At 37.2% G+C, this 15,046-nt stretch overlaps 1 protein-coding gene across 6 annotated transcripts in view; it reads right to left on the bottom strand.

The window, feature by feature from the left end:
* Nucleotides 1–1,015: 1,015 nt before the first annotated feature.
* LOC104357090 (solute carrier family 12 member 7) overlaps nucleotides 1,016–15,046 on the bottom strand; it is a 63,310-nt gene continuing 49,279 nt past the window's right edge. For 5 of the 6 annotated variants that reach the window (XM_042806786.1, XM_042806791.1, XM_042806789.1 and 2 more), the window contains 9 exons: nucleotides 14,274–14,442; nucleotides 11,734–11,929; nucleotides 11,244–11,413; nucleotides 10,937–11,068; nucleotides 9,137–9,244; nucleotides 6,579–6,760; nucleotides 5,343–5,357; nucleotides 2,466–2,599; nucleotides 1,016–2,009 (listed from right to left, as the gene is read on the bottom strand). In XM_042806786.1, coding sequence (XP_042662720.1) covers nucleotides 1,918–2,009; nucleotides 2,466–2,599; nucleotides 5,343–5,357; nucleotides 6,579–6,760; nucleotides 9,137–9,244; nucleotides 10,937–11,068; nucleotides 11,244–11,413; nucleotides 11,734–11,929; nucleotides 14,274–14,442 — 1,198 coding nt within the window. In that variant the 3' untranslated portion in view covers nucleotides 1,016–1,917. The remainder of the gene's footprint in view (nucleotides 2,010–2,465; nucleotides 2,600–5,342; nucleotides 5,358–6,578; nucleotides 6,761–9,136; nucleotides 9,245–10,936; nucleotides 11,069–11,243; nucleotides 11,414–11,733; nucleotides 11,930–14,273; nucleotides 14,443–15,046) is intronic. The other variant, XM_042806787.1, reaches the window with a different exon arrangement.

The raw sequence follows: 15,046 nt of genomic DNA, 5'->3' as shown, positions 1-15,046 counted from the left end.
GTGCACACTAGGCTCTGCCAAGTGCCTTCTGGTATGCCTACAGGAGTGTTCATCAGTCTTGCCTTTCACCTAAGAGCCCCTAGAGAGCCTTTAGTGGGTCCCGCGTGCTTCTGAGTGCCTCTCCTTAAACTGGATCTTTACTGTTACTCTTACCCTAAGCCACCCACAGTTGACTACAAATGCCTGCTGCTGGCCCTACACCATGGCCCTCTAAGTGCCTTTTAATGCGTCCCAGGAAAAGTCAAGAGGTGTTTGGAATGCACCATGGGCACCTGATTACATTTCTCTTCTCCCCAGTGGTCTGAGAATTCCTTTTCATGCACTTCTTGATATTATGTGCAAGTCTAGCACCTTCAGATGCCTTCTGGTCAGTCCACCTGGCCTGTATGTGTCTTTCATTGTACCCAAGTGCTCCTGGAGTGTTGTTAGTGTGCCCCCCAAGGGCACTTCTGACTGCCTAAACATAAACCTAATCCTAAACCAAAACCTAAACCTACACCCACACCCAGTGGTCTATGGGTGCCTTCTGGTGTGCAGCATGGCTTTCCAAGTGCCTTTTGCTGGGCCCCAGCCATGTTTGACATCTGAAGTTCACTGGGTCATCTAATTATCTTTGTGTTCCCTCTGTTGCTGTGCAAACTACAGTGATGGATGATGGCTGTCTCAGCTTTTGCTGTTTATAACTTTGTTTTGCTTTGCCTGATAGAGCTGTGATAAAAGCATTGGCCTTGAGACTAGTCAGGTGTTTGGGCCCTGCATCACTGCTGTCCCAGTCTGAGCAACAGAAATGTTGACTGTATTATAAAAGAATACTTTCTATATGTTTAAATAAAACCATTCTTTTTAGAGTAGAACAATCTTCTCATACCCAACAAACACTTCAGGTCTTAAACAACATTTACAGTACTAAACAGTGTCCTAAAAAGGGCAGAATCCTGACAGAAGCAGAAAGTTTCTACTGAGCATCTAAATTGTTCAACAATTTCAAACGAGAAACACTTAAGAGCTTGTTCAGTTCAGAAAAGCAGATTTTATTTTAAACAGCAGCACATACATACAACATTTTCAAAATATACATATTTGAAAACAAGAGACTGCAGTTCATTAACCAACTTGCTATGGCTTATCAATTGTTACAATTATATTTTCAACCAGGCGGAGTTACTGCATCATAGCCTTACTACGACTTGGATGCTTTTAGGATGCATTGGTATAATTGTGCAATATACTATAACTGTTAGTAGCTCCTGATTAAAAAAAAAAACATGGAACTTGTCTATTTACTATTACTGTCTTCAGCTACCTGACTAGGTATTTTAAATACAGAAGTGTTACTTAAAACAAATGTGACAGATCATGAACTTCAGGGAAACATTTTATGCACATAATGTACAAATTTGAGTGGTTGTATACATTTCTGAATGAAGTTTCCTGAACCAGGACTAATTCCAAAAGAAGCAACATAGCAGCATTTTGGTAAGGGAGGAAGCCAACTTTTCCTAACACCTTTCCCTTTTGATGATTTTAATCTTTGTTCTGCATCTAAATAAAAGTTGCTTACATTTCTACAAGTTTACAAATACCACTGCATTACCATTTCTTTGCTTGTGTTTCACCACAGTTGAACAGGTGTCAGAACATGCTACACATAAATATCCTAACCCATCCACCATTTATTAATTCACTACAGAAATATTTTCTACATAGATCTATCTTCATAAAATATAATTTATATATAAATTTTTAATATAAAATCCAGAACACATCATCAGACTATTCAGCTTGCAAGTAGTTTTCGATGCACTAGAACTCTTAATGAAGCTGATCAAATTATGGCAAATAACTTTGTTTTCTCATTTGGGGGGTAGGAATTGGCTGGGAAGAGGGGAAGGGTGTTGAACAAAATGTGCAAATAGGTTAAGAATAAATGGTAATCACTTCACGTCCACTGCCTCGGACCAGGAGAACTCTATCCAGACCTTCTGTCAGAACTTCCAAAAACTCCATGTCTGAAGTATCATTAAGTCAAGGAATTTATTCAGAAAAGAAACAAGATATCCACTAATCTCTCAAGAAATCTGACATATAATGCAGAAATCAAGTTCAACAGTTTCATCAAGGACCTCTCCTGTGTCACCCTTTACTGTCCCATTACATAATTCACCTGCTTGCTCAAGGGGAAGCAAGGCCTAATTTGGAGAAAATTTCTAGTTTCACCCTATTCACCTAAAGAAAAGATAAAAATAGAGATTTTGCAGTAACTTCAAAATTGAGGAATGCTTTACATAAATAAAAAACCCCATCACTGTCAACATTTCTTAAAACCTCTGTCTGTGGAATAAAAGTGGTTTATGTAAAGGTGAACGTATATTTACCATTGTTACCTTGACAAATAAACAACGGTACAAACACAAAAATCAAACTCCCAATTTCAGGAAATATGGAAGCAATATCGTAAAGGATACAGTTTTCATCCCCTTTTCTGTTCTTGGGAGGTCCAGGCATATTCAGGAGAACCAGATGAGCATGCTGTGATTTATTAAGCACTACTCCATTGAGCTTTACAGCAGTGTGCATTCTTCTCACATTTGACTGATTCCTAGCATGCAAATAAACATTTTTAAGTATTGTCACAACATCTATGTATTTGAATTATACACTAGGTATTTGAATTTATGAATTTAAATCTATATGCACATAGAATAAGCTATTTTCATGGACACCAGCATTTGTACACATTCCAAATAAATTTGAGAAAATGCAAAACCTAGGTTTAAAAGATGTTTTTTCCTTTGAAAAGAAAATTTAACTCTGAAATTCAAGCAGTTCTAAGCAGATTGACAAAATGCAGAGATCTTTCAGTTGTCAGTTAACTTTTACCAATATGAAGCAAAAACTTAATTTCACTAGATTTTCAGTAGAAAATAAGTTTAGTCAAAACCACTGAGAGTTCAGTGTATTGAATTATATTGGATTTGTACAAGAAATTCCAAACAAAGGAATTACAGGAATGCAATGGAAAGATTACAGTATTTATGTTTTATAGTGCAAGATTTCCCTCATGCTCCTTTGGAAACATTACAAGATTACTATAAGCCTGGTGAAGAAAATTCAGAAATAGCATAGAATTTACTTTAAAAATTACTAGTTTCTCATGTCATATGAGTAAGGCAGTAAGCAATTAACTGAAATTGAGCCCCTCCCTTTATATTATCCATATTAACTAATGCTTTGTTGTGTTCACAAATACAATCATCATAAATTTGTGTGCAAGAGGATGAAACTGTTAGGACTTCAGAGTTTTCCTTATTTTAGGATCTACCTTGGATGATTTAGTTGCTCTAAGGAACAAAACAAATGAACAGTTTCCCTCTAGTTCCTTAGAAACTGCCATCTGCGTAAAACTAGCTAAGACTGGAAATGAGTCATACACTACAGTGCAACAGAAATATCCAGACCCTACCTAAGCCTGTTTATCCAAAAGATCTGCTGCCTAAAAGCACATTCTTTGCAAGTGAAGTGAGTCACTTCAAAGGGAACCTCAGAAACACAAGGTGACGGCACATCTCAAGAACAGAGCTATCGGTGTGCTGATATGAGACACCTATCACACTATCCGGTGCAATTTTCTTAGCGTTGTAAGTAGTGGTCTCACAGTAAAAGCACAACTGTATCCTGCCCAGCTGGGCTCACACACTGTCCTGTGGCAGCAAGGGGCCTGGCAGGTTAGTAGCAACAGGACAAAAGACATCCTCTGAAGCAAAAGTCTGGAGTCTTTTGAATTCCACTGACAGCAACCAAAATTAGAGGAAACCCCAGCACTGTTTCAGCTCAAGTAAACAACAGAAACTAATGAGATCTCTTTTCCCAAGAGAAAAACGTTTAAGAAGGCCAAAATTTACAAAAGGAAACACACATCTTTGTTCTACCACCAGAGGTCATTTCAAGGGACTACACCAACACCGCTAGATTCTTCCAGCAACATGGGGCCACCCTCAGGTTATATAAATCAGTGTGGAGTTGCGAACAGCAGCCAGATACAGGTTCATTCAACCACAGAGGACCAAGAAAGATGGAGAATGCTGGGGGCATGCGTACTTGTGTTCTGCTGAGTCCTGTTTACTACGAAGGGAAAAGCCATTAAGAGAATACTATTAGAAGTAGTATTTCTCATGTTATATTTTCATCCTTGATTTTGCAAGAGCAATTAGGAAAAAAAAAAATGCATTTGGTGTGAAGTTTAGTGGCTTGCGGAGACTAGCCTCATCGATTCCAACTGATTCTCTTCCCCCAAGACAATGACATTTCCAAAACTGAGTTTATCAGTCCTTCCTGAGGGATTTTCTGGACATCTGTCCTAAGAACCAACTGCACAAAAGACATATATGAAACGAAATAATACTTGAAGCTCAGTTTTTCTGAACAGCAGCAGCTTGAGAAGACCAAAGAACAATGATGAAGAGAAGGCAAGGGTGGGTGTATAACTGAAGAGGTGTACAAATACTGAAGCACTATTAAACTTAAGACACAGGGGAAATACGGAGGGTGTAAATTTGTGGTGGAGTGGGCAAGAATTCAGTACTGAAATAAAGGTTCAAATTGACTAAGGCTACATTGTGTACAACGTGATCTGGGGCTAACTTCATTTAGCCTTCAAGCACTGGTAGAACTGAAATCATACATGGTACATAAAGTAATCTTTCCACGCTTTCATAAGAAGCTCGATTTGTTAAACAGACAAAATGAAGACAACACTCGGCTCTGGAAAAAAAAGTGGAGAAGTCACAAGCAAGTTCCACCCAGGAGCAAAGAGAGATGTAGTGTCCCCTTTTTGTATGCTGTCATACCCAATGTGTATCTGAACCTACACTATACACACACATATAGGGGTTGATAAAAGGGAGGCAAGAATTGACATTTGATGAAATGTGGAAGTTCTCTTTGTGAACAAACTGATCCATATTTCCAAGTAGTTATATCACAGTGGGTTCTATTTTTCCAGAACAAAAGTATATTCACTTTTTAAGGTAGTTAATTAGAAAACTAAATATTACACTGGTGTAGAGAGGTACTGTCAAGTATTAGATTCTTACAGAAAATAAAATACATTTTCTGTGACTTACCCTGAATGGAAAGTTGATAATATTTTGAAGAAAACATTAACAAGTCACGATGAAGAATATTTTTCAGTAATAAATACTAAATCACAGTATGTAAAACAAGGTACAAAAGAAAACATGCACTGCAAGTCACGATTTAGGAAACACGCATACAATGTGCAAGACCACAAGAACCAGGGAACACAGCCTACATTGCTTAAGTGAAATGAAATTTAGACTTACAGAGTTTCCCATTCTCTACATGAAGGGAAGCAAATGCACAAAAGAAAAGTATTTATGCCATCAGGTACATTTTTAAGTCAACAATATTAATATAGTTTACAGGCACACCAAGATTGAACTGTGATTTCCACTCCCAACCACATATAGTAGTTTTAAAATAATAATATATGAAGTCTTTGATTTGCACAATTCTAAATTAGTAATGGGAAATATTTCCAAGATATTAGCAAAAAAACACCCTAAGAATCATCCCAGAGCAAACCCAGTGCTCTAGATTGTGAGCAAGACGATGTTTGGAATTTGCAGAATGCAATCTGTTGCTAAAATGCTCAGGGCAAATCCACAAAACAACTTAGGATTTAGAAAGGTATATTTAGAAACGGCACCTTCAACTCTACTGTCTGCAAGTCTTAGACTTAAGATATGTTTCCTTTAGATATTAAAATTTCCTCCATTTTTAGATATTAAAGATATCTAAATATCTTTATTTTTTATTGAAACATTTCCCTCATTTTAGATATTAAAACATCCCCCCATTTTTGCTTTGGGCATGTGCAGAAAATAGCCTAGGCCATGCTTATAACTGCATTCTTCCAGAACTCGGACAAGACGCATGCGTGTGCTTGAAGCACAACATGAGGAAGCAAACAAGCTGATGTCTTTTTGTCATTGCTTTTGTGTCTACTACATAAGAGCTACTGCCTGTGTCGTCTGATCTATTAACTGACTTCTATTTAAAAAAAAGACATTAAGCAAGATTTCAACAGGAAGTACTTAATATAACAAGACATACATATAAGCACAAATTTTATATTGCTTTAATTTACAGGATAAGGGTCAAATGTCCATTCTGGGGACAAAACAAAACAAAAACCACCCCAAAAACTCCACTCAAAATCCAAAACATAAGCTAAACGTCTTGAAAGAGTCTATCTGATTCTTTGGTATTCCCTCCACCCCAACAAAACACAACAAATGAGATGGGGAAAAGATGTAATAACAAGATATAGCAAGAATGTTGTGAATGACTCTTCACAGTCCATGACTCTTACAGTTCCACCCACGTCCATGCTAGTTTCGTATGGATGGCATTTAAGGGAAGTGCATGGAAAAATCATGTTTGTACTCAATTTTAAATAAATCAGAATCCATTAAACAACAAGAAGTAATCAAAAAACAATACACTAAAACACACACAATGAACTACGAAACTCTGAACACCACATGTATACTTACGGTTTCATGTTGAAAATATCTTTAAAGCCAGACACGTTTGAATCTTTGTTTTTATGCTTTTCAGCTACAAACTTTTCTTTAGTCCAGGTCATCTGCACTTTTTCTGGCACAGCAGCAGCCACACTTGCTTTGACTGCTGGAGTTGAGTGTGAGGCGGTGTTTCTGTCATGGATCAGCTGAGCCTGGCCACAAAACAAACAATGACCCCAAGATTTAGCCAAAAAGAGCATTTGTAGATTACATGTTATTAAAATTCTGGAAAGGAATTTCACAGCAGTGGAACAAAATAAAATACAGAAAAAAATGCACCTTACTTCGTGAATAAATATCAGACTCTTTTGACTTCAGCATGAAATGAAACTGCTTGTAAAAATGTAGTTGTTCATTATATTTGCAGGATTACACCTGGGCTGGGATATTATTTTTGCAATGAACAAAGTGAGGTTACATTCAGCCTGAAGGTACTTTATTAACGCCACTGGGTTTTGCCAGTGAAAAACTTGAAAACTAGTGCTCTCATTCATCATCAGTTACACTATTATTTTCTCAGATACTGTCCTGAACACTGTTCATGTGTCCTGGTTTGGGCTGAAATAGAGTCAATGTTCCTTTTTGGTAACTAGAATAGTGCTGTGTTTTGGATTCAGCATTGGGTTTGGTATGAGAAGAATGCTGATAGCACCCTGATGTTTTCAGCTGCTACTGAGATTTTGCCCGTGTGCAAGGGCACAGGGAGCAGGGAGGGAGCACGGCCAGAGCACCAGCCCCAAACTGGCCAGTGAAATATTCCATATCATGGAACGTCATGCTCACTGTATAGAGGAGGGGTGGGCGGGAAGGGGCTCTCTCTCTTTCTCTTGCTTCCAGGATTGTGACTGCGGGATCTTGGTATTTCGGGATCGCTGGCCAGGACCGGGCTGGGTATCGGTCAGCGGGTGGTGAGCAATTGCATTGTGCATTGCCCGTTTATATTTTCTATTACTGTCATTGTTCTCATTTTATTACCATTATTAAACTGTTTCTCTCTCAACCTGGGAGTCTCCCTTTAACCTACAATTCCCTCCCCCATCCCCAGGTGGGGTGGGAGGGTGGGTGAGCGGCTGCGGGGTGGTTGGCTGCCGACCAGGCTCAAACCACACCACCATGTCACATGCCTTCAGCTGACCCACCAGCATGACACTCAGGATCCCAGTAACACAACACTGGAGTGTCTGTATTGAAGGCTAGCTACATTCCACTAGATTATTTATCTGTGCAAGTGCATACTACATAACTTGAATAGAAGCAAATCAACCAAGATTCTCAAAAAGGAAGCAAAATTCCAATGAGTCCCTGTGCCCCAGCTCCACAATAAAACCTAGGGACATGATAAAATAAAGTTCCATTTTTAAAAAGTGATGGAAGAGCAGGGGGGGGAGGGCAATTCCTCAGGAATAAGAGCATGCCTATGAAGGAAACAGCAGAAGAACAGCACAAAAACCTTGTTTGAAGAGGTACAAGCACAAGAGTGAGGGAAAAATACTAATTTTGGTGGTAACAGGAATCAAAGCTACAAGCACCATTCAGAGCTGGAATATCAGGGTTATATTTGAATGTGTGGAGGCAGATAATGAAAACAAAAGCAATGCTAATTTGAACTAGTCATACTAATGTAAGAAATATTTTGGAGGCCATCATAAAACTGGAGGGGATGGCTCAGCCCATTTAAGAGAAGATGATCAGATTAAAAAAGGGCCTGGCACACTGAGTGCATATACTCAACCTGTAGTTCCAGAGGAAGTGAAGGCATAACTAAACAACATTTTCTGATAAACATACAAAAGAATAAGGTAGATTAAGATATCCTAATCAGAAACAACAGATGGATCTGGCTTTTATTCTTGGGCAAGGCAGAAAATAAGGACTAGATGTTCTTAGAATTATCAGGGATTTTACTGCAGAAGCACAAGTCAAAAGAAAAAAAAAAGAAAAGATTTAAAAGTTACAAATATTCATGAAAATACAGCCGCATGAAGCTTGTCACTACAACGTGCAAAATACCACCAGGGAATAGTAAGGGTAAAGAAACAGCAAACATAGCATTCCCATCTGGGTATCATAGGTTTATAGGTTAGTGGGCCTAATTTTGGCTCCAGAAACAACAATTAGTTGATAAATAAAATATTCAAAATAATGCAGAAACTGAAAAATAGTTGGTGTGAATTGAACAAGGCCAAGTCAATAAGCTAATCAGCCCAGTTGAATAATCATGAACCTTAGCTACTGCTATATGTCAGGTTTAGAAATACTCTGGATATATTCCACTCTGACACTCAAATACTTTGCTAGTAAATACTCGCACTAATTTTAACAGGAAAACTCTAAACAGCTGTTCAAATAAAAAAAGATTTCCCCCCACTTCCTTTTCTTAGCCTTGCAAGTGAAACCTGCTGTAGGGAAACTAACATAGAATGCAGTTATAAAAGCTTTTGACTAGATAGAAACCAATTAGAAGCCATGGCCAAGAAATACTACTTTCAGATTTTTCACACAACATCTTGCCAAGCCAAAGTCCCCACCTCTCTTTCCCTTTCATTCTTTGATAGCTGCATCTGCTTTAGCATCTGAGATCGCTGTTCCATCATAAGTGTCTTCTCATAGGTGAATGCAGAAATATCGTTTTCAAACTGCAAAAGAGGTTGGCATCAGAAATGTCAGAAGAAAATTACTACTGAAAAGAACAATGTTTAGACCGTGTGTCACATTCCTGCATTCATACAGTCCTGGATGTATTTATGGCATTAGAGTAATTCCAAGCATATCAATCATTTCTGTCCTCATTCTTAAAACTTCATCTTCAAACAGCAATAACATACAATGAACTATACTACTATACCAATCTCAATGTGATTTTTATCTAAATTTGAGGTACTTGGCACAGACTTTCCATTGTTCTGTTCCAAGCAGGCTGAAGAAAAGAGAGAGGGTTGAAAGCACTTATTTAACCTGGGTCTGCATTGCTGCCTCCTGAGCATGTGTGCACACTTGTTTCCTTAAAAACTGTTTAGAGCCACAAAATAACCCATTTTACTCTCACCAGTGAGAAATGTTCACAAATAGAAGCATTTATGAAGAAACTCCAGCATATATTCTCACATCAACTCAAAGCTAAAATACAGTGTAAAAACATGCAGCAGTCATCTGTGTTGTCACTGACTCGTAACGTATCTCTTATCTTTTCAAAGATTCTCAAGGTTAAATATGACCCGCATAGGAAAAGAAAAAATTGTGCTTCCTACACTGTCTTCTCTTCAAAATCCAACTGAGACTGAGCCTTTTTTACGGCATCTGTTAGTCTTCTTTCACCTGCACATGCCACAGCATTTTGCTCTTTTATATTTCACACTCTAAGCAGAACAAAAATAGAATTAATAAAAATACTTATCTTACTTCCTAGTTCAAAATACTGAGCTTTACTTATGAAAAAAATGACTTATGAAATTTAAACTATTCTTAAAATTTGCCTCATGGCTGATTAGCATGATAAATCTTTTTGATAAGTTTTGTTCATTCCAAGAACTGGCAGTGGCAGAAGTTTTGATTTAGTTGACCCATCTTCATCCCACTTCAGAAAGAGTTTAAGAGGTTTGTTGTTTTGTTTATTGTGTGTGCTTTTTTTTTATTTCCTTACTTTGGACATTATGCTAGTCACCTTTGAGTACTGGAAATTGAGTTTTTCCTTAGTTGCCCAAAAAAGCAGGTCTAGACAGACTACAGCTTTAGTCCTTTCTCTTTAGCAGTTCACGACCAACATGTAAAAGCTGAAAAAGTTACAAAACTCGTTTTGTCATGATTCGACTTGCGAATCTATGGCTATATTGTCTTGCTGTTCTATGCCAAAGAAGCTGGCAACGTGCCAAAACCAACTGACATACTCTCACGGGGGCCTAAGGATTCTTCATACCAGAGAGATACTCATACAGCAGTTGGAGATGGACATGTTCATCCTCTCTCATGCTGGATGCCATGGAGTATTAGATTAAGAACATTCTGCCATCCATTTCCCTGACTGCTAAAAATTCAAGCTAGTTCATTCAGGAGGGAAAAATCTCTACAGACTAGTCTTCACGAATAGAATAGGCATTAACACATCAAAATGGCTCAACTCTACCAGACAAAACCATTAAACTCACTACCACATATACTAGCATTGTGACATGGTAAGATAATGTTGTTTTAAAAAACTTCTTGTTCTTGGTGGGATGGCAATCTTTCCCTTTTTATGTTTGGGCTAACATCTCTTAGTTTCAAAACTGTCAAATCCATTTTCCCAAGTTTAGTGTCAATCGCAACTAAAAAAAAAAAGGCAGTTAACATACCATTTCAACAACTTCCACCTCAGCATTCAGTCTGAGATGATACAAGAACATCTGAAGATCCTTCTTCATTTGAATGCTATTATCATCCATTTGAGCAACAGTGAAGATGCGCATTTTGCATTTTCTCCAAACCTACCAAAAGATACATTATAACAATTCATAACACAGTGATTGCTATTACCATGCATAACTATCAAGGCGAAAGAGTATCATTAGAAAACCTTAATTAGAACTATTAATTGAAAACCTTAATTAGAACTATTAATTGATAGAAAATTAAACCCCAGCCATTTTCTGTTGTCCTTGCCTTGTGCTGTCGAAGGAGGAAAGGCAGTAACATCAGCATACCACCATCATGAACAATCCACCACACATCTATGTTTCCTTCAGTAAAACGTTCTTGATTTGTTGGAAATAAGTCAATGTTTTTAGCAACCAACAGTGCTTGCTGAGCTGCTGTTGTTTCTCGTACAGTGTCTGCAAGGGAAAACAAGACATTTGATCAAGAATTTCTAGTTTTCATTCACAGATTTTGTTTTAAATTCAAAAGCTTAAATCCTCCCAGATTCTGTGGAGGCAAAAGAGGAACACTCTGGGTTTACTGACTAATCTGCTTAGGAGAACAACAAGAGAAGTCATGGTTGAAGAGACTGAGGGCTGAGAAAACCCACTCCATGTGAAATAAGATGTGGGAAAATATTCAGTTGTCTACTTGGATGCATCACATCTCCTCCACACAGCAAATATATTAGTTACATAGTTGTATTACAAATGCATAGAAGTCAATAAACACATACCAACAAAATTTTTCCAGGAGAAACGATTTTCTGTCTGCTTCCATGACTGTGGCCATGCCATCAGGACTGTGTTGTGTTTCATCCCTCCAAGACCAGCTGACTGAATTAAATAGGATATTCCATCTCTGAAATTTGGAGACACCACAACCTGGCAAAATCCTTTAGTCTTTTCTACTCCCATTAAGGCCTTAATGTTCTGCAAAAGCAAAATTACACATGGGGAAATACAGTCATCCACACTGGCAATAAACACCATGAGGGCTAGCACCACTAAATAAGAGCAAAACGTTAGCAACAATGTACAACAAACATCAAGAAGCCGCTAATTCCAAAAGAGTGAACATGATTCTGTGACAAATAAAACTCAAAACACCCACCTCCCCAAAAGATAGCACACACAGGTTTTTCATTACTTTAATTTTTCAGCCTTTTATTTCCAAAGAAGAATGAATAAGATATGAATAAAACCACATTGACAAAGATAAACAAACACTGCTTCGGGTAGAGTCAAAACTGCTGACTGACCAAGCACCATAAGTTTGGAAGAACAAGTCCTTTCTTTTGGAATTGGAAGGGTTTGGAAAAACATGATGCCAAGGACTTTATAAGAGGCTGTCAAAACTCCTCAAACAACTTTGACATTAAGAGGCTGGTTATTTATTTATCATCTCCCAACGTGGAAAAATAGATGTGCAGGAGACAATTGGAATCGCTGGCTGAATAATTACAAGATAAATGGACTAGGTTAAATCTCCCACAACCCTTTAACTTCAACATGGCTCCCTTTCATTTAAACACTGACAAACATACATACAACCAAGTAATTTAAAAATAGCACTCAAAAGGGCATCAAGGTTGACTAGGAAACATCAGCTTTGGCATTTACTATGTTTTGATGGCACGACTTTAAAAATCCCATCATCATCAGTGATTTGTGTGGGAGATCAGTATGGTTTCAGAAGGAAGAACCAGCACATTAAAAGTCTGGAATTTTGGAAGCACCAAAATTCCTATCAAAAACCATCAGGAACGTATTTGATCACATAATGCATGGCACTGGCTCAATGTGGTTTCACATCAGAAATTCTGTTTAGTAGAGAAAAAAAGTCTTCAGAGAATTTGGTAGCAAAATTAACAAGTCTTTACAAGCAATATCTGCAATGGCATATCAGCTAATTGATCTCTTGGAGCCTTTTCATGTGATATCAGCTAGATCATCTGTCTTCAGACTTCATTATTTTAAAAACCACTAGGGACAAGTCTGAATACCAAGAGGGAGAAAAAAGAAAGCTGGGAGAAAAAGGGCAGTTAGCTTTTTAAAGTCCATTTCAATATCCCAAATGCTCATCTATTTTAGAGATACCAGCTCTGAATAAATCACAAGCATTTTTACACAGCTTTGAAAACAACTTGGATCAAAACAGTAGACATTTCGACTAATACTCTTTTCAACACTGAAGATATTAATCATTTTTGTAAGGTATAATGGCAATCAAAACCTACTTTTGGAGTAGCATTTACAGTAGTTTTCTAAAGGCAATAGATTTTTCAATAGTATTTAATAAAATACATGATGCATGCTATTTTCTGTTTTCCCATTTTATAAAGTTAGGAATATGAGCGTTTATGTAGGAAAGTAAATAGTTATCTGAACTGAACAACCCCAAAGAACCTGACAAAAAGGGAAACTTCCTTTGCATTGAAAATTCAAGGTGTATGAAAAATTAATCTTGTCCATTAGCTCAGTCTATTAGCTTCCTTTATTCTTTCAAGGGTCAATTTAAAATTAAGTTCAGGTATTTTCAAGAGATTCCCACAAAAACATCAAGGTATTTCCAATCGGGTAGCACAGTCAAATACTGACAAATTGTCAGGAGAAAGAGAAACATTCAAATCAAACTCACTTGTGCTTGAAAGCACAGTCAGATGTCATCTTAAATTACCTAACAGCTTACTGTTTTTTCCTAGCTCGTCCTACCTTCTCAGGAGATATAGGATAAATAGGAAAGAGAAAAAAGAGAAAGAAAGTAAAGGATCTCAAGAAGGATGCTGTTTACTGTTAAGTAACAGTAGAGTTCTGGCCAAGACTGTTCCTAATCCTAGTTCTGCTATGTATTTCTAGGACAACGTAGAAAATAATAACATGTATACATCCAAAGGATGAAATTATGCCAAACACATCCACATTTGTTAGATAAATGTTAAATTTTTTGTTAAATAAATCAATTTTCCTTATAAGGTAATTTGTTAAAAATCTATCACTTCGCTTTTTCAAGAATGTAATTTGTTTATGAGCCCAGGGCTCTTAATATCAAAGAAAATAAATTGCTTCAACCTATTGGGAAATTTTGTAAAACCTTTTGCTACATACACCAACATAATCTTTATATATAATCGCTGATTGTGCTGACAGTAAAAATTGATGTTTTAATCAGTACTTTACAACAGTCTGTTCTAATTCAAGATGTGAGTTATCCAGATTCAACATTTAAATACTAATGGAAGTTACAAGTGTTTGCAAGCTGTTTTTTTTTACATACCTCTTCAGCTTTCTGAGTTTCTGAACATTTATCCAAGTAGATTCCCTGAAGCACAGAGCCCACAATAGTCAGTCCTTTACCAGCCTTCAGCTGAGAGGTGAAAGAAAGCAATCTAGGATGTTTCACTAACTGCTCACTGTCCAAGTTTAACAAGACCAAAAGTTGAGGTCTGCCAAGAAAAAAAAACAAAACAAAACCAAAACAAAAAACATAAACCACACACATATACATAGAGAAAAGCAAGAAATAATTGGAAAATTAAAATTATCAATGAATAAAATGCAGATCAAGTGCTTAATTCAATGGAATTCATTCAACTATCAAGCAAGGAAGCACTAATTTGCAATAGCAACAACACTTCAGGTGCAGAATACCTGCATGAGCCATCATTCTGAAAAGCTACCTTAAAGAATAGTTTTACCAAGAAAATTATCGAATCAAAATTATCACCCTTCCAAGATTATGTAGTGCAACCTGTTGCTTGAAGTGGTTAAACACTGAATGCACACCAGATTGTTTTCAGCTCCACCCAGCTGGATTTTGAAAACCTCCAGAAACAGAGATATCTTCACCTCTGGATAACCTCTTCAATGTTTAATTATCTTTTTCTTTTTCCTCCATTTTCTCATCTTCTCTCATTCTGCTACCACATACTGATGTAAAGAGTCTAACTTCATCTTCTCAGTAACCTTCTTTTAGGTATTGGATGTCTACTAGTTAGTTATATCAGCTTTCAGGCCCCCCTTAAGCCTTCTCCAAGCTGTAAATGCACA

Source organism: Tyto alba, unplaced genomic scaffold, assembly GCF_018691265.1.
Source record: "Tyto alba isolate M040663 unplaced genomic scaffold, T.alba_DEE_v4.0 Super-Scaffold_48, whole genome shotgun sequence".
Taxonomy (NCBI): Eukaryota; Metazoa; Chordata; class Aves; order Strigiformes; family Tytonidae; genus Tyto; species Tyto alba.
This window is presented reverse-complemented; position numbering and strand designations above follow the sequence as displayed.